Source organism: Pocillopora verrucosa, chromosome 11 (assembly GCF_036669915.1).
Source record: "Pocillopora verrucosa isolate sample1 chromosome 11, ASM3666991v2, whole genome shotgun sequence".
Lineage (NCBI taxonomy): Eukaryota > Metazoa > Cnidaria > Anthozoa > Scleractinia > Pocilloporidae > Pocillopora > Pocillopora verrucosa.
This window is the reverse complement of record NC_089322.1, coordinates 13,695,602-13,708,456: the sequence shown is the minus strand read 5'-3', so window position 1 is coordinate 13,708,456 and position 12,855 is coordinate 13,695,602. Positions and strand designations below refer to the sequence as shown.

Here is a 12,855-nt window from a genome sequence, read left to right as displayed (position 1 = left end):
GGGCAACGGAGCACGACTTCTAAACAATTATTCCACGAGCATGCTTTGGATATGAAATGATTGATAGCCGACGAGTCCCGTAGGGCCGAGATGGTCTTAATCCAGCCCATATCTAACAAGGTAGTTTAGTATTATCAACCGAGTTGATAACGTAAATTGGCCACCGTTCAGAGTTTAAAAGCTAACGTTTCGAGCGTTAGCCCTTCATTCTCGCTCTGACGAAGGGCTAACGCTCGAAACGTCAACTTTCAAACTCTTTACGGTGGCCAATTTACGTTATCAACTCAGTTGATAACACTAAATTACCCTGTTATACTCTCCCACCGATGCAGCACCACAGTTTCTTTAGAAACTTGCCCCCTTTATTCATATCCAAAAAGCGCGGGTGGAATAATTGTTTCATTAAAAACACCCCAAAATATAGATAAATTGTATCCTCGGCGAAAATGCTTTGGCTCCGCTTTAATTTTGAGTTAACGCTTAGAGCATGGTATAATGACTCACAACCCATGATGGGTAAGCCAATGAAAACTCTTGAATTGCATCATCCAGTGGTCCAGTTTTTTAATAAAAACCAACATTAAATGAATCATAAGCGCATGTACCATCACTCACCATAGCTGCTACAGGTTCCTTCAACAAGCAATACTTAGGACGGGGAGTGCACCTGCTTCCAGGCCGTCATTGTGTAAGCCTGAAGCGAAGACGTCATGCGAGCGAAAGAAAAGAAAGTGGTAGGGAACCAACAGAAAATAACTGGTTGGGATTAAGGAAAGTAAAGAGAAGGAAAAACTGCTTTATTGCGACCTTAATTAATTCTTAATTTCTCTCTTAGGTTTTCGTACGCGTGTGAACAATAAATGATAACCAGGCCATCAATATTACCTGAAAAAATTTCCGATCTAAAATCAGCGCAAGCTGCTTTTTATCGAAAAGCTATATGAATGTTATATCTTGTTGCCGCTCTAGAACTCTCTAAAGCCGGGTGTGGGACCAAGTTTAACGACCATCTCGCGCGCGCAGTTGACATGCGGCCTACGTCACACAGAATTATTGTAACATCAATCTTTACTTCACTTCGTTTTCGCGGTAAGAGCAAGGTTGCGCTTTTCGTGAGAGAGAAAAAAAAAGTTTGGAGACAAATTAGAGATGAAGTGGGTGACTGCGATAATAGCGCTTTCGCTTTTATCGTTGTATTCTAACGCTACAAACAGTGCTAATCTGGACGGTAAGGCTTTTTCTCCCTTTGACAAACATTTTTCTCTATCTTAAAGCCTTGCAGGTAATGACTTTGGACTTAGTAATAGGAACAACGGCTTAAATTGCTGCTCTTCATGTCAACCGGTTTACAATGTTTCGAAGGGATTCGCTTAGTTTTCGTTGCTGTCTAGTAAAGAGGTTAGAAATTTTTGCAAAGCACATTCTTATGAAAAATACTTCAAATCAGTTTCCGCAGATCAAATGTTTCTAGTTCCTATGGTTACTGCGCGCGTGGTTTTAAGTTCATTTCTTAGTTTTGCGCGCTTTACAAAAGGTTTTAAACTTAAAAGTTGCGCTAAATCCTTTCAAGTTTCTTTCAAAATGAACATTCCTTGATCATTTTAAAGAATCGTCAAGTGCACGACAATGAAAGAAATTCAACATGCTTTAACAATGCATGGAAATTTATAAAACATATTTATTTTCGGAAGATGTTACCATACAAGTCATTACATGGACATACGCTACGTCACTTTACGCTACACTAATACAATTCACTATTGTACCAAATTACTTACTTTTTCATGCGTAGAAACGTTTACTCGAGTCAGTGAGAGGCAAGAGCCGAATGATTTCAACGAACACAAGATGATGATGATGACTGGAAAGTGGAACAACAAGGTTTGCCGAAATTTAGATTTTTAAGGCATACTTATTGTTGGCTGCACAGAAATGCAGTTCCGAAAAATATCCTATTTGTAATTTGAAACCTTGTCTCGCGGAAAAGACGCACAACTCTTGCAGCGTCTTTCACCAACCAATAAGTATAAATAGGTACCAGCGATTCGCGCGTCGTTATTGAAACCAGGAAAATCCAGCTGCTTGAACCAATTTTTTAGTGCTTGCAGCATTTACAATAAATTTTAAAAAAAATCTTCAGAGTTAAAACATTTGCAGCCATTTTGATATGAAGGTTTTTTTGTCTTGAACAACAGATTGCGGTTAAGATACAAATTCCCTCCATGGATGTTGACCTGAAGTTGATTTACGAAAAGAATTCCATTGAAGTTAACAGCAAAGCGTATGGCTACACCAGACCTAAACATTCAAAGGTATTAGATTTGATGGTTCGTTTTATCTTCCGTTTACCGTTCATATTTTTATGTTTTAAAGTACTAAGCTAACCGGACTACTTTTCCGTATTTCACATGGCCAATGACTCTAAATCATCATTGTCAGATCTTCAAGTGCAAAGAAATCCCTGAGTATCTCAGAAACACGACGTGCTCTGACCATGAGGTTTTCGAGATTACAACTCCTGCATTGATATCTCGGATGTGGAACTTTACAGTGACGGTAATGACCCAGGTGCATGACGGTACGTTGGAAATGACCTCAGGGATTTGGAAGAAATGCATTATGGTCTCAAGGGTAGTGATTGGAAAAGTATGGTATGGACTTCAGTACACCTGGATTGGAACGGTTAATTGGACTCGGGAGAAATTTGAATGGTTCTCAGACTTGACGTGGAATGGAGCGAAGCGGTGGGTTGGAAAATTGATATGGAACTGTACGGAATGGTTAGCTTGGATTTTATGGAATGGACTTCAGTGCTTGGCGGATTTTACCATAACTGCGACATATGTATTTTCCGACATGGTCCAAAATAAGTCAGCTGAGCTGATCCAGATGATGATTTACGGAGTGAAGTGGATTGTTGAACCATTTGTGCCTGTCTTCTCTTATATCACTGATGTTGCAGTTGATTTATATTTTGGTTTCCTACATGGTAAGTCAACTCTGCTCAGAATTGAATTTCCACTTCACAAGTTGGCCTGGCAGCAGAGAGAGAGATCATTTCCCTTCTCACTTTCGGCTGAGCTGGATTTATCATTATTATCTATAATCAGCTATTTTCTTTTACACGGGCCATACGATGCAATTTATAGAGGATGACTCAAGTTCTTTTTATTTCTGCAGCTGCACAATTTCATACCACAATTATTACATTCGATTCAAAGAAAAAGAGCGGTTACTAGTTTTTGGAAACTTTTTTTTGTTCACTATCCATGACATTAGTTTTTTTTTCCAACAGATCATGTGAAACAAATTCAAACTCGCTTTGATTTCGTTTCCTGGCAAGATGGCGTCTACGCTTTCTCCGCTGGTTTAGTCGTCAATGTTTCTCTTTTGGTTGCTGTTTTTCTCGTTTACCGGTTATGTGTGCGAACTGTGAAATTCATCGGACGGAAATGGTAAGTTATATCCTGCGAAATAACTGTTTTTAAAAAATTAATAACTCTTTAACTCCTGAGAGTGGCTGGCCTCTAATTTCTCCTCACAATATCAGCCTTAAATCAAACAGAAAGGTTATGAGAATAAAGGAAATGATCACTCATTTTAGAAACCCCTTATTGTCAATCAAAAATACTCCTTGTCAGTACCATAGCAAATTTAAAGAGAACAGTGCGGAAATATGAATACTAATGTTATGGTGTAAAGGGTTAAGATTATTTTGTTTGAAATCAGTAGCCAAACGAGCGAGGTCTCCCTAATAGGTGATTAGTTCCCATGAGTCAGTTGCCATCCAGTGATATTTGGCGCGAAAATTACCTTCAATCTAATGCCCTGCAAGAGACTAGAAAGTACACAAAATGATATAGAAAGTACTGGAATGTATAGGATAGGAACGAATTGAAAATTACGACTTAGAAATATAGCGGAAGGTTTTTAAGATGTGTATAACACTAAGTAGCTCCTACAACTGTGTCAAATATCATGATTTGCAAGGGATTCGACCCCTATTAAATGCAGTGCAAATTTTTTAAGCAATTAGTAGAAATTCTACTGTTATCACGAAGCTACACAGATATAAAAACAGAGCCTTTGAAGTGTTGTCACCTGTTCCCTTTTGGATCAAAAGTCCATCCATTGCGCGCATGCGTCAGATTTACGGTTGATAAAAAACTGGTTCAATATTGAACTGAATTAATGAAGAAATCTGACTTCAATAAGCATTCCTTATTCTATGCTTGTCATTTCTTGCAGGAAAGAGTACAAAGACAGAAAGGCTGCCGCTAATATGCCACCCAAACCACAGAAACCAATTTGGCAGCCGAAACGAAAGCATAAGAAAAAGAAGAGAATTGACGACTGGTAGTCGCCAATTATGTTTACTTTGTTTTGTTGCCTCAAAAATGAAAAAAAAAAAAAAAAAAAAAAGAATCTTAAAATCCGTTGACTCGGTGAAAATCCTGGATTTTGTGTTATTCTGTTAAATGCAGTTTTGAGATATTGAAAATGTCATTTAAGTGGTGGCTTTTGAGTTTTCTTCCATTAAAAGTTGTTCGATGCGGTTTATCTTTATAGTCTGGTTGTGTTGAAAGCGACGGCTGCGTTCTTATGGTCAATAAATCAGAGTAATCTCTATTCCTGCCATTAACGTGAAATTACGCCCTTTCCAGGAGAAGTTGAAGATAAAAGATTGTATCCCGAAAGTGTGGCAAATTTTAATTCGGGGTTGAAAGTAGTTCGGGATTGGTTTGATCGTTCTATACTTTGCTTTGTGGTTCTTTTCAAAAATTCGCACCTGTAGATAAATACTACACGTTTAACGACGGATAATGAATGCATATTGAAACCATTTGCCGGGTAGACGTGCAGTTGGATGCAAGGATGCGCAGACGTGTTTCGACTGAAAAAAACAAACAAATACACCACTGCCCAAGTAGTGCACATTACTGCGAGGATCACTTTCATTCAAATAACAACAAGGCTACATGAAATAGAAACGAATTTATTGTCAGAGCGATTGACGAAGGGCTAACGTAGCCTTTTAACTCTTTACGGTGACCAATTTACGTTTTCAACTCAGTTGTCAACACTAAATTATCTGCAATACTCTCCCACCGACGCAGGACTACAGTTTCTTTAGAAACTTACCCCTTTATTCATCTCTCTTAATAAGTCAAAGACTGAGTTCATGTTAATAGTTTCAAGACGAAAGTTGGCTACTTTTAATGGACCCCTGTGTCTTACTATTGACCGTAACTCTATAAAGCAAGTTTCATTTAGAAGATTTCTTGGTGTATATACAGATAAAAATTTACCTTGGAATATACTGATATCGAAATATCTGAAAAGAAGTTGCCTCTGGCATTGGCATCTCCAGGCGAGGTAGGTCCTTTGTCCCATTTGAAACGCTCCTATGCATCTATCATGCTTTAGTTCAACCTCAATCAAGTTCTTATGGGGGAATTGCAATAAATGTTTCGCAACTAAATTACAAAAACTACAGAATCGCACTGCGCGTATTTTGACCTCTTCTTCCTACGATGCCAACGTTGATGATCTTTTTGTAAGACTTAAGAGTGGGAAAAACTTGATCTTCGACGAAAATTCTGAAAAAAAACAACGGATCATAAATTACTTAATGGTATTGCCCTTGATTATCTGAAATTAATGTTTATTCATCGGAATGAAATATCTAACTATTTTTTAAGGGATTCTTTGGGCAAGTTAGCTGTTCCAATACCCTGCACTAGCTCTCAAAAACAAACTTCAGCTATAATGAAGCGGTGCTTTGGAACATTTTACCAGCCAATTTAGGGCAAACACACACTCTTACCCTTTTCCGAGAAAAGATGAAATTTCACGACCCCTATTCAGGTAATGTAAGAAACAGATAGAAACAGATAGAAACAGATATTTTATTCAGAGGGCGGTTGAGTAAATTACTTATTGATAGGAGTGCGTTTTCTTATGTTCAGTTTCAAAATTGCTTTGGTGTTCCTCGCATTTCCAGCCGAGAAAGAAAGAGATAATAGAGATCATCCCTGTGAAAACGACAGCAGAAGAACAACTAACAAGAAATGAAGATACATTTCTGATGAATTTTACGGTAAGCTTTCTCAAGCATAGGAAACTAAATGCGCAATTTATCACTCATAACTTATCTGCTTGATATTGTATTGATATTGTAAGGAGAAATTCTGTCTTGGTCACTCATGAGAGTTAAAGGGTTAAAGGGGGGAGTACAGAAAATTAACTGCCAATGAGGGAGAATCATTTGAATACTGCAGAGCCCTAAGGGGGGATCGGGTAAATTTTTTGTAACACAACCAATATCCCCTGACTATAGAGGATTTTTGCATCTACATGGTACAGCTGAGGCATAACCGCATGCAATTTCCCTGGAGATCTCCTGAACTAATGTGGGAGACATTAAATCTCATTTGTCCTGAAAATTAACAGTGTTTCCCTTTTCCTTGAGGAAATCTTTACATAATGCTCAATCTACGCTTAGTGCTGTAGGACAGCTTCATGCAATCTCTTTGCGTTTATTCCACACTGCTTTTATTTCGCTTTGCGTTGATCACTTTGACTTAATAATTTATTCGAAACTTTAGGAATTGAATGAATCTGTAGGTAGTCCATGCGTTGAGGGAGTGAAGTTAAAATCGCTCTTTTTTTAACGCCTAGTTTTTCATGCAAAAGAAAATTGGTGGATGAATCAAATATTTTCCAAGTGTTTCGAAATGAAAAGGTGCATGAAATTATATCATGGCCGTCAGTGTGTCATTTGAAAGTTGACAATAGCTATACATTGATTGACAAAACGATTCAATACTCTAGCTTTGTTTATGATTAAATAATGATTAACTGATCTTTGATGTTTTAGCTTTCACATGATATATTTTATACCATCTCAAGTCCCATGAAGTTACAGAAAATATGTTTTCTACAGGGAAGAGGAGAGTAAATATTCATGGTTTTGATTTGCCGAGTTTTTTGCGCGCAGTTGTTGGAGACTATGGTGGCGGGTTGGGCAACGGAGCACGACTTCTAAACAATTATTCCACGAGCGTGCTTTGGATATGAAATGATTCGGATAGCCAACGAGTCTCGTAGGGCCGAGTTGGTCATAATCCAGCCCATATCCAACAAGGTAATTTAGTATTATCAACCGAGTTGATAACGTAAATTGGCCACCAGACAGAGTTTAAAAGCTGACGTTTCGAGCGTTAGCCCTTCATTCTCGCTCTGACGTTGGGCTAACGCTCGAAACGTCAGCTTTCAAACTCTTTACGGTGGCCAATTTACGTTATCAACTCAGCTGGTAGTACTAAATTACCCTGTTATACTCTCCTACCGACGCGGCACCACAGTTTCTTTAGAAACTTGCCCCCTTTATTCATATCCAAAAAGCGCGGGTGGAATAATTGTTTCATTAAAAACACCCCAAAATATAGATAAATTGTATCCTCGAAAATGTTTTGGCTCCGCTTTAATTTTGAGTTAACGCTTAGAGAATGGTATAATGGCTCCCAACCCATGATGGGTAAGCCAATGAAAACTCTTGAATTGCATCATCCAGTGGTCCAGTTTTTTAACAAAAACCAATATCAAATGAATCCTAAGCGCATGTACCATCGCTCACCGTAGCTGCTACAGGTTCCCTCAACAAGCAATACCTAGGACGGGGAGTGCACCTGCTTCCAGGCCGTCACTGTGTAAGCCTGAAGCGAAGACGTCATGCGAGCGAAAGAAAAGAAAGAGGTAGGGAACCAACAGAAAATAACTGGTTGGGATTAAGGAAAGTAAAGAGAAGGAAAAACTGCTTTACTGCGACCTTAATTAGTTCTTAATTTCTCTCTTAGGTTTTCGTACGCGTGTGAACAATAAATGATAACCAGGCCATCAATATTACCTGAAAAAATTTCCGATCTAAAATCATAGCAAGCCGCTTTTTATCGAAAAGCTATATGAATGTTGTATCTTGTTGCCGCTCTAGAACTCTTTAAAGCTGGGTGTGGGACCAAGTTTAACGACCATCTCGCGCGCGCAGTTGACATGCGGCCTACGTCATACAGAATTATTGTAACGTCAATCTTTACTTCACTTCGTTTTCGCGGCAAGAGCAAGGTTGCGCTTTTCGTGAGAGAGAAAAAAAAGTTTGGAGACAAATTAGAGATGAAGTGGGTGACTGCGATAATAGCGCTTTCACTCTTATCGTTGTTTTCTAACGCTACAAACAGTGATAATCTGGACGGTAAGGTTTTTTCTCCCTTTGACAAACATTTTTCTCTATCTTAAAGCCTTGCAGGTTATGACTTTGGACTTAGTAATAGGAACAACGGCTTAACTTGCTGCTCTTCATGTCAACCAGTTTACAATGTTTCGAAGGGATTCGCTTAGTTTTGGTTGCTGTCGAGTAAAGAGGTTGGAAATCTTTGCAAAGCACATTCTTATGAAAAATACTTCAAATCAGTTTCCGCAGATCAAATGTTTCTAGTTCCTATGGTTACTGCGCGCGTGGTTTTAAGTTCATTTCTTAGTTTTGCGCGCTTTACATAGGGCTAAGTTGCGCTAAATCCTTTTAAGTTTCTTTCAAAATGAACGCGCCTTGATCATTTTAAAGAATCGACAAGTACACGACAATAAAAGACATTCAACATGCTTTAACAATGCATGGAAATTTATAAAACATATTTATTTTCGGCAGAGATTTATTCATATATTTTTTTTCAATTTGCTTTTTTTTCAATGCTACCGTACAAGTCATTACATGGACATACGCTACGTCACTTTACGCTACACAAATACAATTCACTATTGTACCAAATTACTTATTTTTTTCATGCGTAGAAACGTTTACTCGAGTCAGTGAGGGGGAAGAGCCGAATGATTTCAACAAACACAAGATGATGATGATGACTGGAAAATGGAACAACAAGGTTTGCCGAAATTTAGATTTCTAAGGCATACTTATTGTTGGCTGCACAGAAATGCAGTTCCAAAAAATATCCTATTTGTAATTTGAAACCTTGTCTCGCGGAAAAAACGCACAACTCTTGCAGCGTCTTTCACCAACCAGGAAGTATAAATAGGTACCAGCGATTCGCACGTCGTTATTGAAACCAGGAAAATCCAGCTGCATGGACCAATGTATTAGTGCTTGCAGCATTTAGAATACATTTTTAAAAAATCTTCAGAGTTAAAACATTTTCAGCCATTTCGATATGAAGGTTTTTTTGTCTTGAACAACAGATTGCGGTTAAGGTACAAATTCCCTCCATGGATGTTGAACTGAAGTTGATTTACGAAAAGAATTCCATTGAAGTTAACAGCAAAGCGTATGGCTACGCCAGACCTAAACATTCAAAGGTATTAGATTTGATGATTCGTTTTATCTTCCGTTTACCGTTCATATTTTTATGTTTTAAAGTATTAAGCTAACCGGACTACTTTTCCGTATTTCACATGGCCAATGACTTCTCTAAATCATCATTGTCAGATCTTCAAGTGCAAGGAAATCCCTGAGTATCTCAGAAACACGACGTGCTCTGACCATGAGGTTTTCGAGATTACAACTCCTGCATTGATATCTCGGATGTGGAACTTTACAGTGTCGGTAATGACCCAGGTGCATGACGGTACGTTGGAAATGACCTCAGGGATTTGGAAGAAATGCATTATGGTCTCAAGGGTAGTGATTGGAAAAGTATGGTATGGACTTCAGTACATCTGGATTGGAACGGTTAATTGGACTCGGGAGAAATTCGAATGGTTCTCAGACTTGACGTGGATTGGAGCAAAGCGGTGGGTTGGAAAATTGATATGGAACTGTACGGAATGGTTAGCTTGGATTTTATGGAATGGACTTCAGTGCTTGGCGGATTTTACCATAACTGCGACATATGTATTTTCCGAGATGGTCCAAAATAAGTCAGCTGAGCTGATCCAGATGATGATTTACGGAGTGACGTGGATCGTTAAACCATTTGTGCCTGTCATCTGTTATATCGCTGATGTTGCAGTTGATTTATATTTTGGTTTCCTACATGGTAAGTCAACTCTGCTCAGAATTGAATTTCCACTTCACAAGTTGGCCTGGCAGCAGAGAGAGAGATCATTTCACTTCTCACTTTCGGCTGAGCTGGATTTATCATTATTATCTATAATCAGCTATTTTCTTTTACACGGGCCATACGATGCAATTTATAGAGGATGACTCAATTTCTTTTTATTTCTGCAGCTGCACAATTTCAAACCACAATTATTACATTCGATTCAAAGAAAAAAAGCGGTTACTAGTTTTGGAAACTTTTCTTTGTTCACTATCCATGACATTAGTTTTTTTTCAAACAGATCATGTGAAACAAATTGAAACTCGCTTTGATTTCGTTTCCTGGCAAGATGGCGTCTACGCTTTCTCCGCTGGTTTAGTCGTCAATGTTTCTCTTTTGGTTGCCGGTTTTCTCGTTTGCCGGTTATGTGTGCGAACTGTGAAATTCATCGGACGGAAATGGTAAGTTATATCCTGCGAAATAACTGCTTTTAAAAAATTAATAACTCTTTAACCCCTGAGAGTGGCTGGCTTCTAATTTCTCCTCACAACATCAGCCTTAAATCAAACAGAAAGGTTATGAGAATAAAGGAAATGATCACTCATTTCAGAAACCCCTTATTGTCAATCAAAAATACTCCTTGTCAGTACCATAGCGAATTTAAAGAGAACCGTGCGGAAATATGAATACTAATGTTATGGTGTAAAGGGTTAAGATTATTTTGTTTGAAATCAGTAGCCAAACGAGCGAGGTCTCCCTAATAGGTAATTAGTTCCCATGAGTCAGTTGCCATCCCGTGATATTTGGAGTAAATTTTCTGGCGCGAGAATTACCTTCAATCTAATGCCGTCTGCAAGGGACTAGAAAGCAAAAAGAAAATGATACAGAAAGTACTGGAATGTATAAGATAAAAACGAATTGAAAATTACGACTTAGAAATATAGCGGAAGGTTTTTAAGATGTGTATAACACTAAGTAGCTCCTACAACTGTGTCAAATATCATGATTTGCAAGGGATTCAACCCCTATTAAATGCAGCCCAATTTTTTAGCCATAAGTGGAAATTCTACTGTTATCACGAAGCTACACAGATGTAAAAACATAGCCTTTGAATTGTTGTCAGCTGTTCTCTTTTGGATCAAAAGTCCATCCATTGTGCGCATGCGTCAGATTTACGGTTGATAGACACCGGTTAAATATTTAACTGAATTAATGAGGAAATCTGACTTCAATAAGCATTCCTTATTCTATGCTTGTCATTTCTTGCAGGAAAGAGTACAAAGACAGAAAGGCTGCCGCTAATATGCCACCCAAACCACAGAAACCAATTTGGCAGCCGAAACGAAAGCACAAGAAAAAGAAGAGAATTGACGACTGGTAGTCGCCGATTATGTTTACTTTGCCGGTTTTGTTTAAAAAAAAAAAAAAAAAAAAAAAAAAAAAAAAAAGAGAGAGAATCTTAAAATCTGTTGACTCGGTGAAATTCCTGGATTTTGTGTTATTCTGTTAAATGCAGTTTTGAGATATTGGTAATGTAATTTAAGTGGTGGCTTTTGAGTTTTCTTCCATTAAAAGTTGTTCGATTCGGTTTATCTTTATAGTCTGTGAAGTTTTATATGAAATAATTCATATTTGTACTGCGGTTGTAGATGAAAGTGAAATGTGATCATCGCAGTAAATTTTCCAATTTAAGCAATTGGAAAGGAGAAGCCTGAAAAAAATCAGGGCTTCAACGGGATTCGAACCCGTGACCTCCGCGATACCGGTGCGATGCTCTACCAACTGAGCTATGAAGCCACACATTGGGAGCGAGGTCAATTTATTGAGTTCATATCTTCCCGTGCAGTGAAATGATGAAGCAATTGGAAAGGAGAAGCCTGAAAAAAATCAGGGCTTCATCATACCGGTGCGATGCTCTACCAACTGAGCTATGAAGCCACACATTGGGAGCGAGGTCAATTTATTGAGTTCATATCTTCCCGTGCAGTGAAATGATGAAGCAATTGGAAAGGAGAAGCCTGAAAAAAATCAGGGCTTCATCATTTCACTGCACGGGAAGATATGAACTCAATAAATTGACCTCGCTCCCAATGTGTGGCTTCATAGCTCAGTTGGTAGAGCATCGCACCGGTATCGCGGAGGTCACGGGTTCGAATCCCGTTGAAGCCCTGATTTTTTTTCAGGCTTCTCCTTTCCAATTGCTTAAATTGGAAAATTTACTGCGATGATCACATTTCACTTTCATCTTTATAGTCTGGTTGTGTTGAAAGCGACGTCTGCGTTCTTATGGTCAATAAATCAGAGTAATCTCTATTCCTGCCATTAACATGAAATTACGCCCTTTCCAGGAGAATTTGAAGCTAAGAGACTGTATCCCGAAAGTGTGGCAAATTTTAATTCGGGGTTGAAAATAGTTCGGGATTGGTTTGATCGTTCTATACTTTGCTTTGTGGTTTTTCCAAAAATTCGCACCTGTAGATAAATACTACACGTTTATCGGTGGATAATGAATGCATATTGAAAATATTTGCCGGGTAGACGTGCAGTTGGATGCAAAGATGTGTAGACGTGATTCGACTGAAAAAACAAATAAATACGGGTAATACAAATATCTAGGTACAAATATAACAACAATAACAATAACAACAAAGCTACCTGAAATAGAAACGAATTTATTGCCAGAGCGATTGACGAAGGGCTAACGCTCGAAACGTAGCCTTTTAACTCTTTACTGTGGCCAATTTACGTTTTCAACTCAGTTGTCAACACTAAATTACCTGCAATACTCTCCCACCGACGCAGCACC

General features: G+C 38.4%; 2 protein-coding genes across 2 annotated transcripts; both read left to right on the top strand.

Annotated features, from left to right (window-relative positions):
• Positions 1–1,149: 1,149 nt before the first annotated feature.
• On the top strand, positions 1,150–4,360 carry LOC131772057 (uncharacterized). Its single transcript, XM_066173905.1, has 6 exons — positions 1,150–1,228; positions 1,793–1,881; positions 2,196–2,312; positions 2,440–2,989; positions 3,296–3,455; positions 4,249–4,360. Exons 1-6 carry the CDS (start codon positions 1,150–1,152, stop codon positions 4,358–4,360), a joined length of 1,107 nt encoding a protein of 368 aa, XP_066030002.1.
• A 3,812-nt stretch (positions 4,361–8,172) lies between these two features.
• Positions 8,173–11,430, top strand: LOC131771037 (uncharacterized). Its single transcript, XM_059086792.2, has 6 exons — positions 8,173–8,251; positions 8,848–8,936; positions 9,250–9,366; positions 9,497–10,046; positions 10,351–10,510; positions 11,319–11,430. Exons 1-6 carry the CDS (start codon positions 8,173–8,175, stop codon positions 11,428–11,430), a joined length of 1,107 nt encoding a protein of 368 aa, XP_058942775.2.
• The last annotated feature ends 1,425 nt before the right edge of the window (positions 11,431–12,855 follow it).

Excerpts from the sequence above, each read along its gene's own strand:
- LOC131771037 (XM_059086792.2), top strand. The coding sequence starts at position 8,173 with ATGAAGTGGGTGACTGCGATAATAGCGCTTTCACTCTTATCGTTGTTT. Across the intron at positions 8,252-8,847 it reads AAACAGTGATAATCTGGACG|AAACGTTTACTCGAGTCAGT; the intron begins GTAAGGTTTTTT and ends TTTCATGCGTAG. Across the intron at positions 10,047-10,350 it reads ATATTTTGGTTTCCTACATG|ATCATGTGAAACAAATTGAA; the intron begins GTAAGTCAACTC and ends TTTTTCAAACAG.
- LOC131772057 (XM_066173905.1), top strand. The coding sequence starts at position 1,150 with ATGAAGTGGGTGACTGCGATAATAGCGCTTTCGCTTTTATCGTTGTAT. Across the intron at positions 2,313-2,439 it reads CCAGACCTAAACATTCAAAG|ATCTTCAAGTGCAAAGAAAT; the intron begins GTATTAGATTTG and ends CATCATTGTCAG. Across the intron at positions 2,990-3,295 it reads ATATTTTGGTTTCCTACATG|ATCATGTGAAACAAATTCAA; the intron begins GTAAGTCAACTC and ends TTTTTCCAACAG.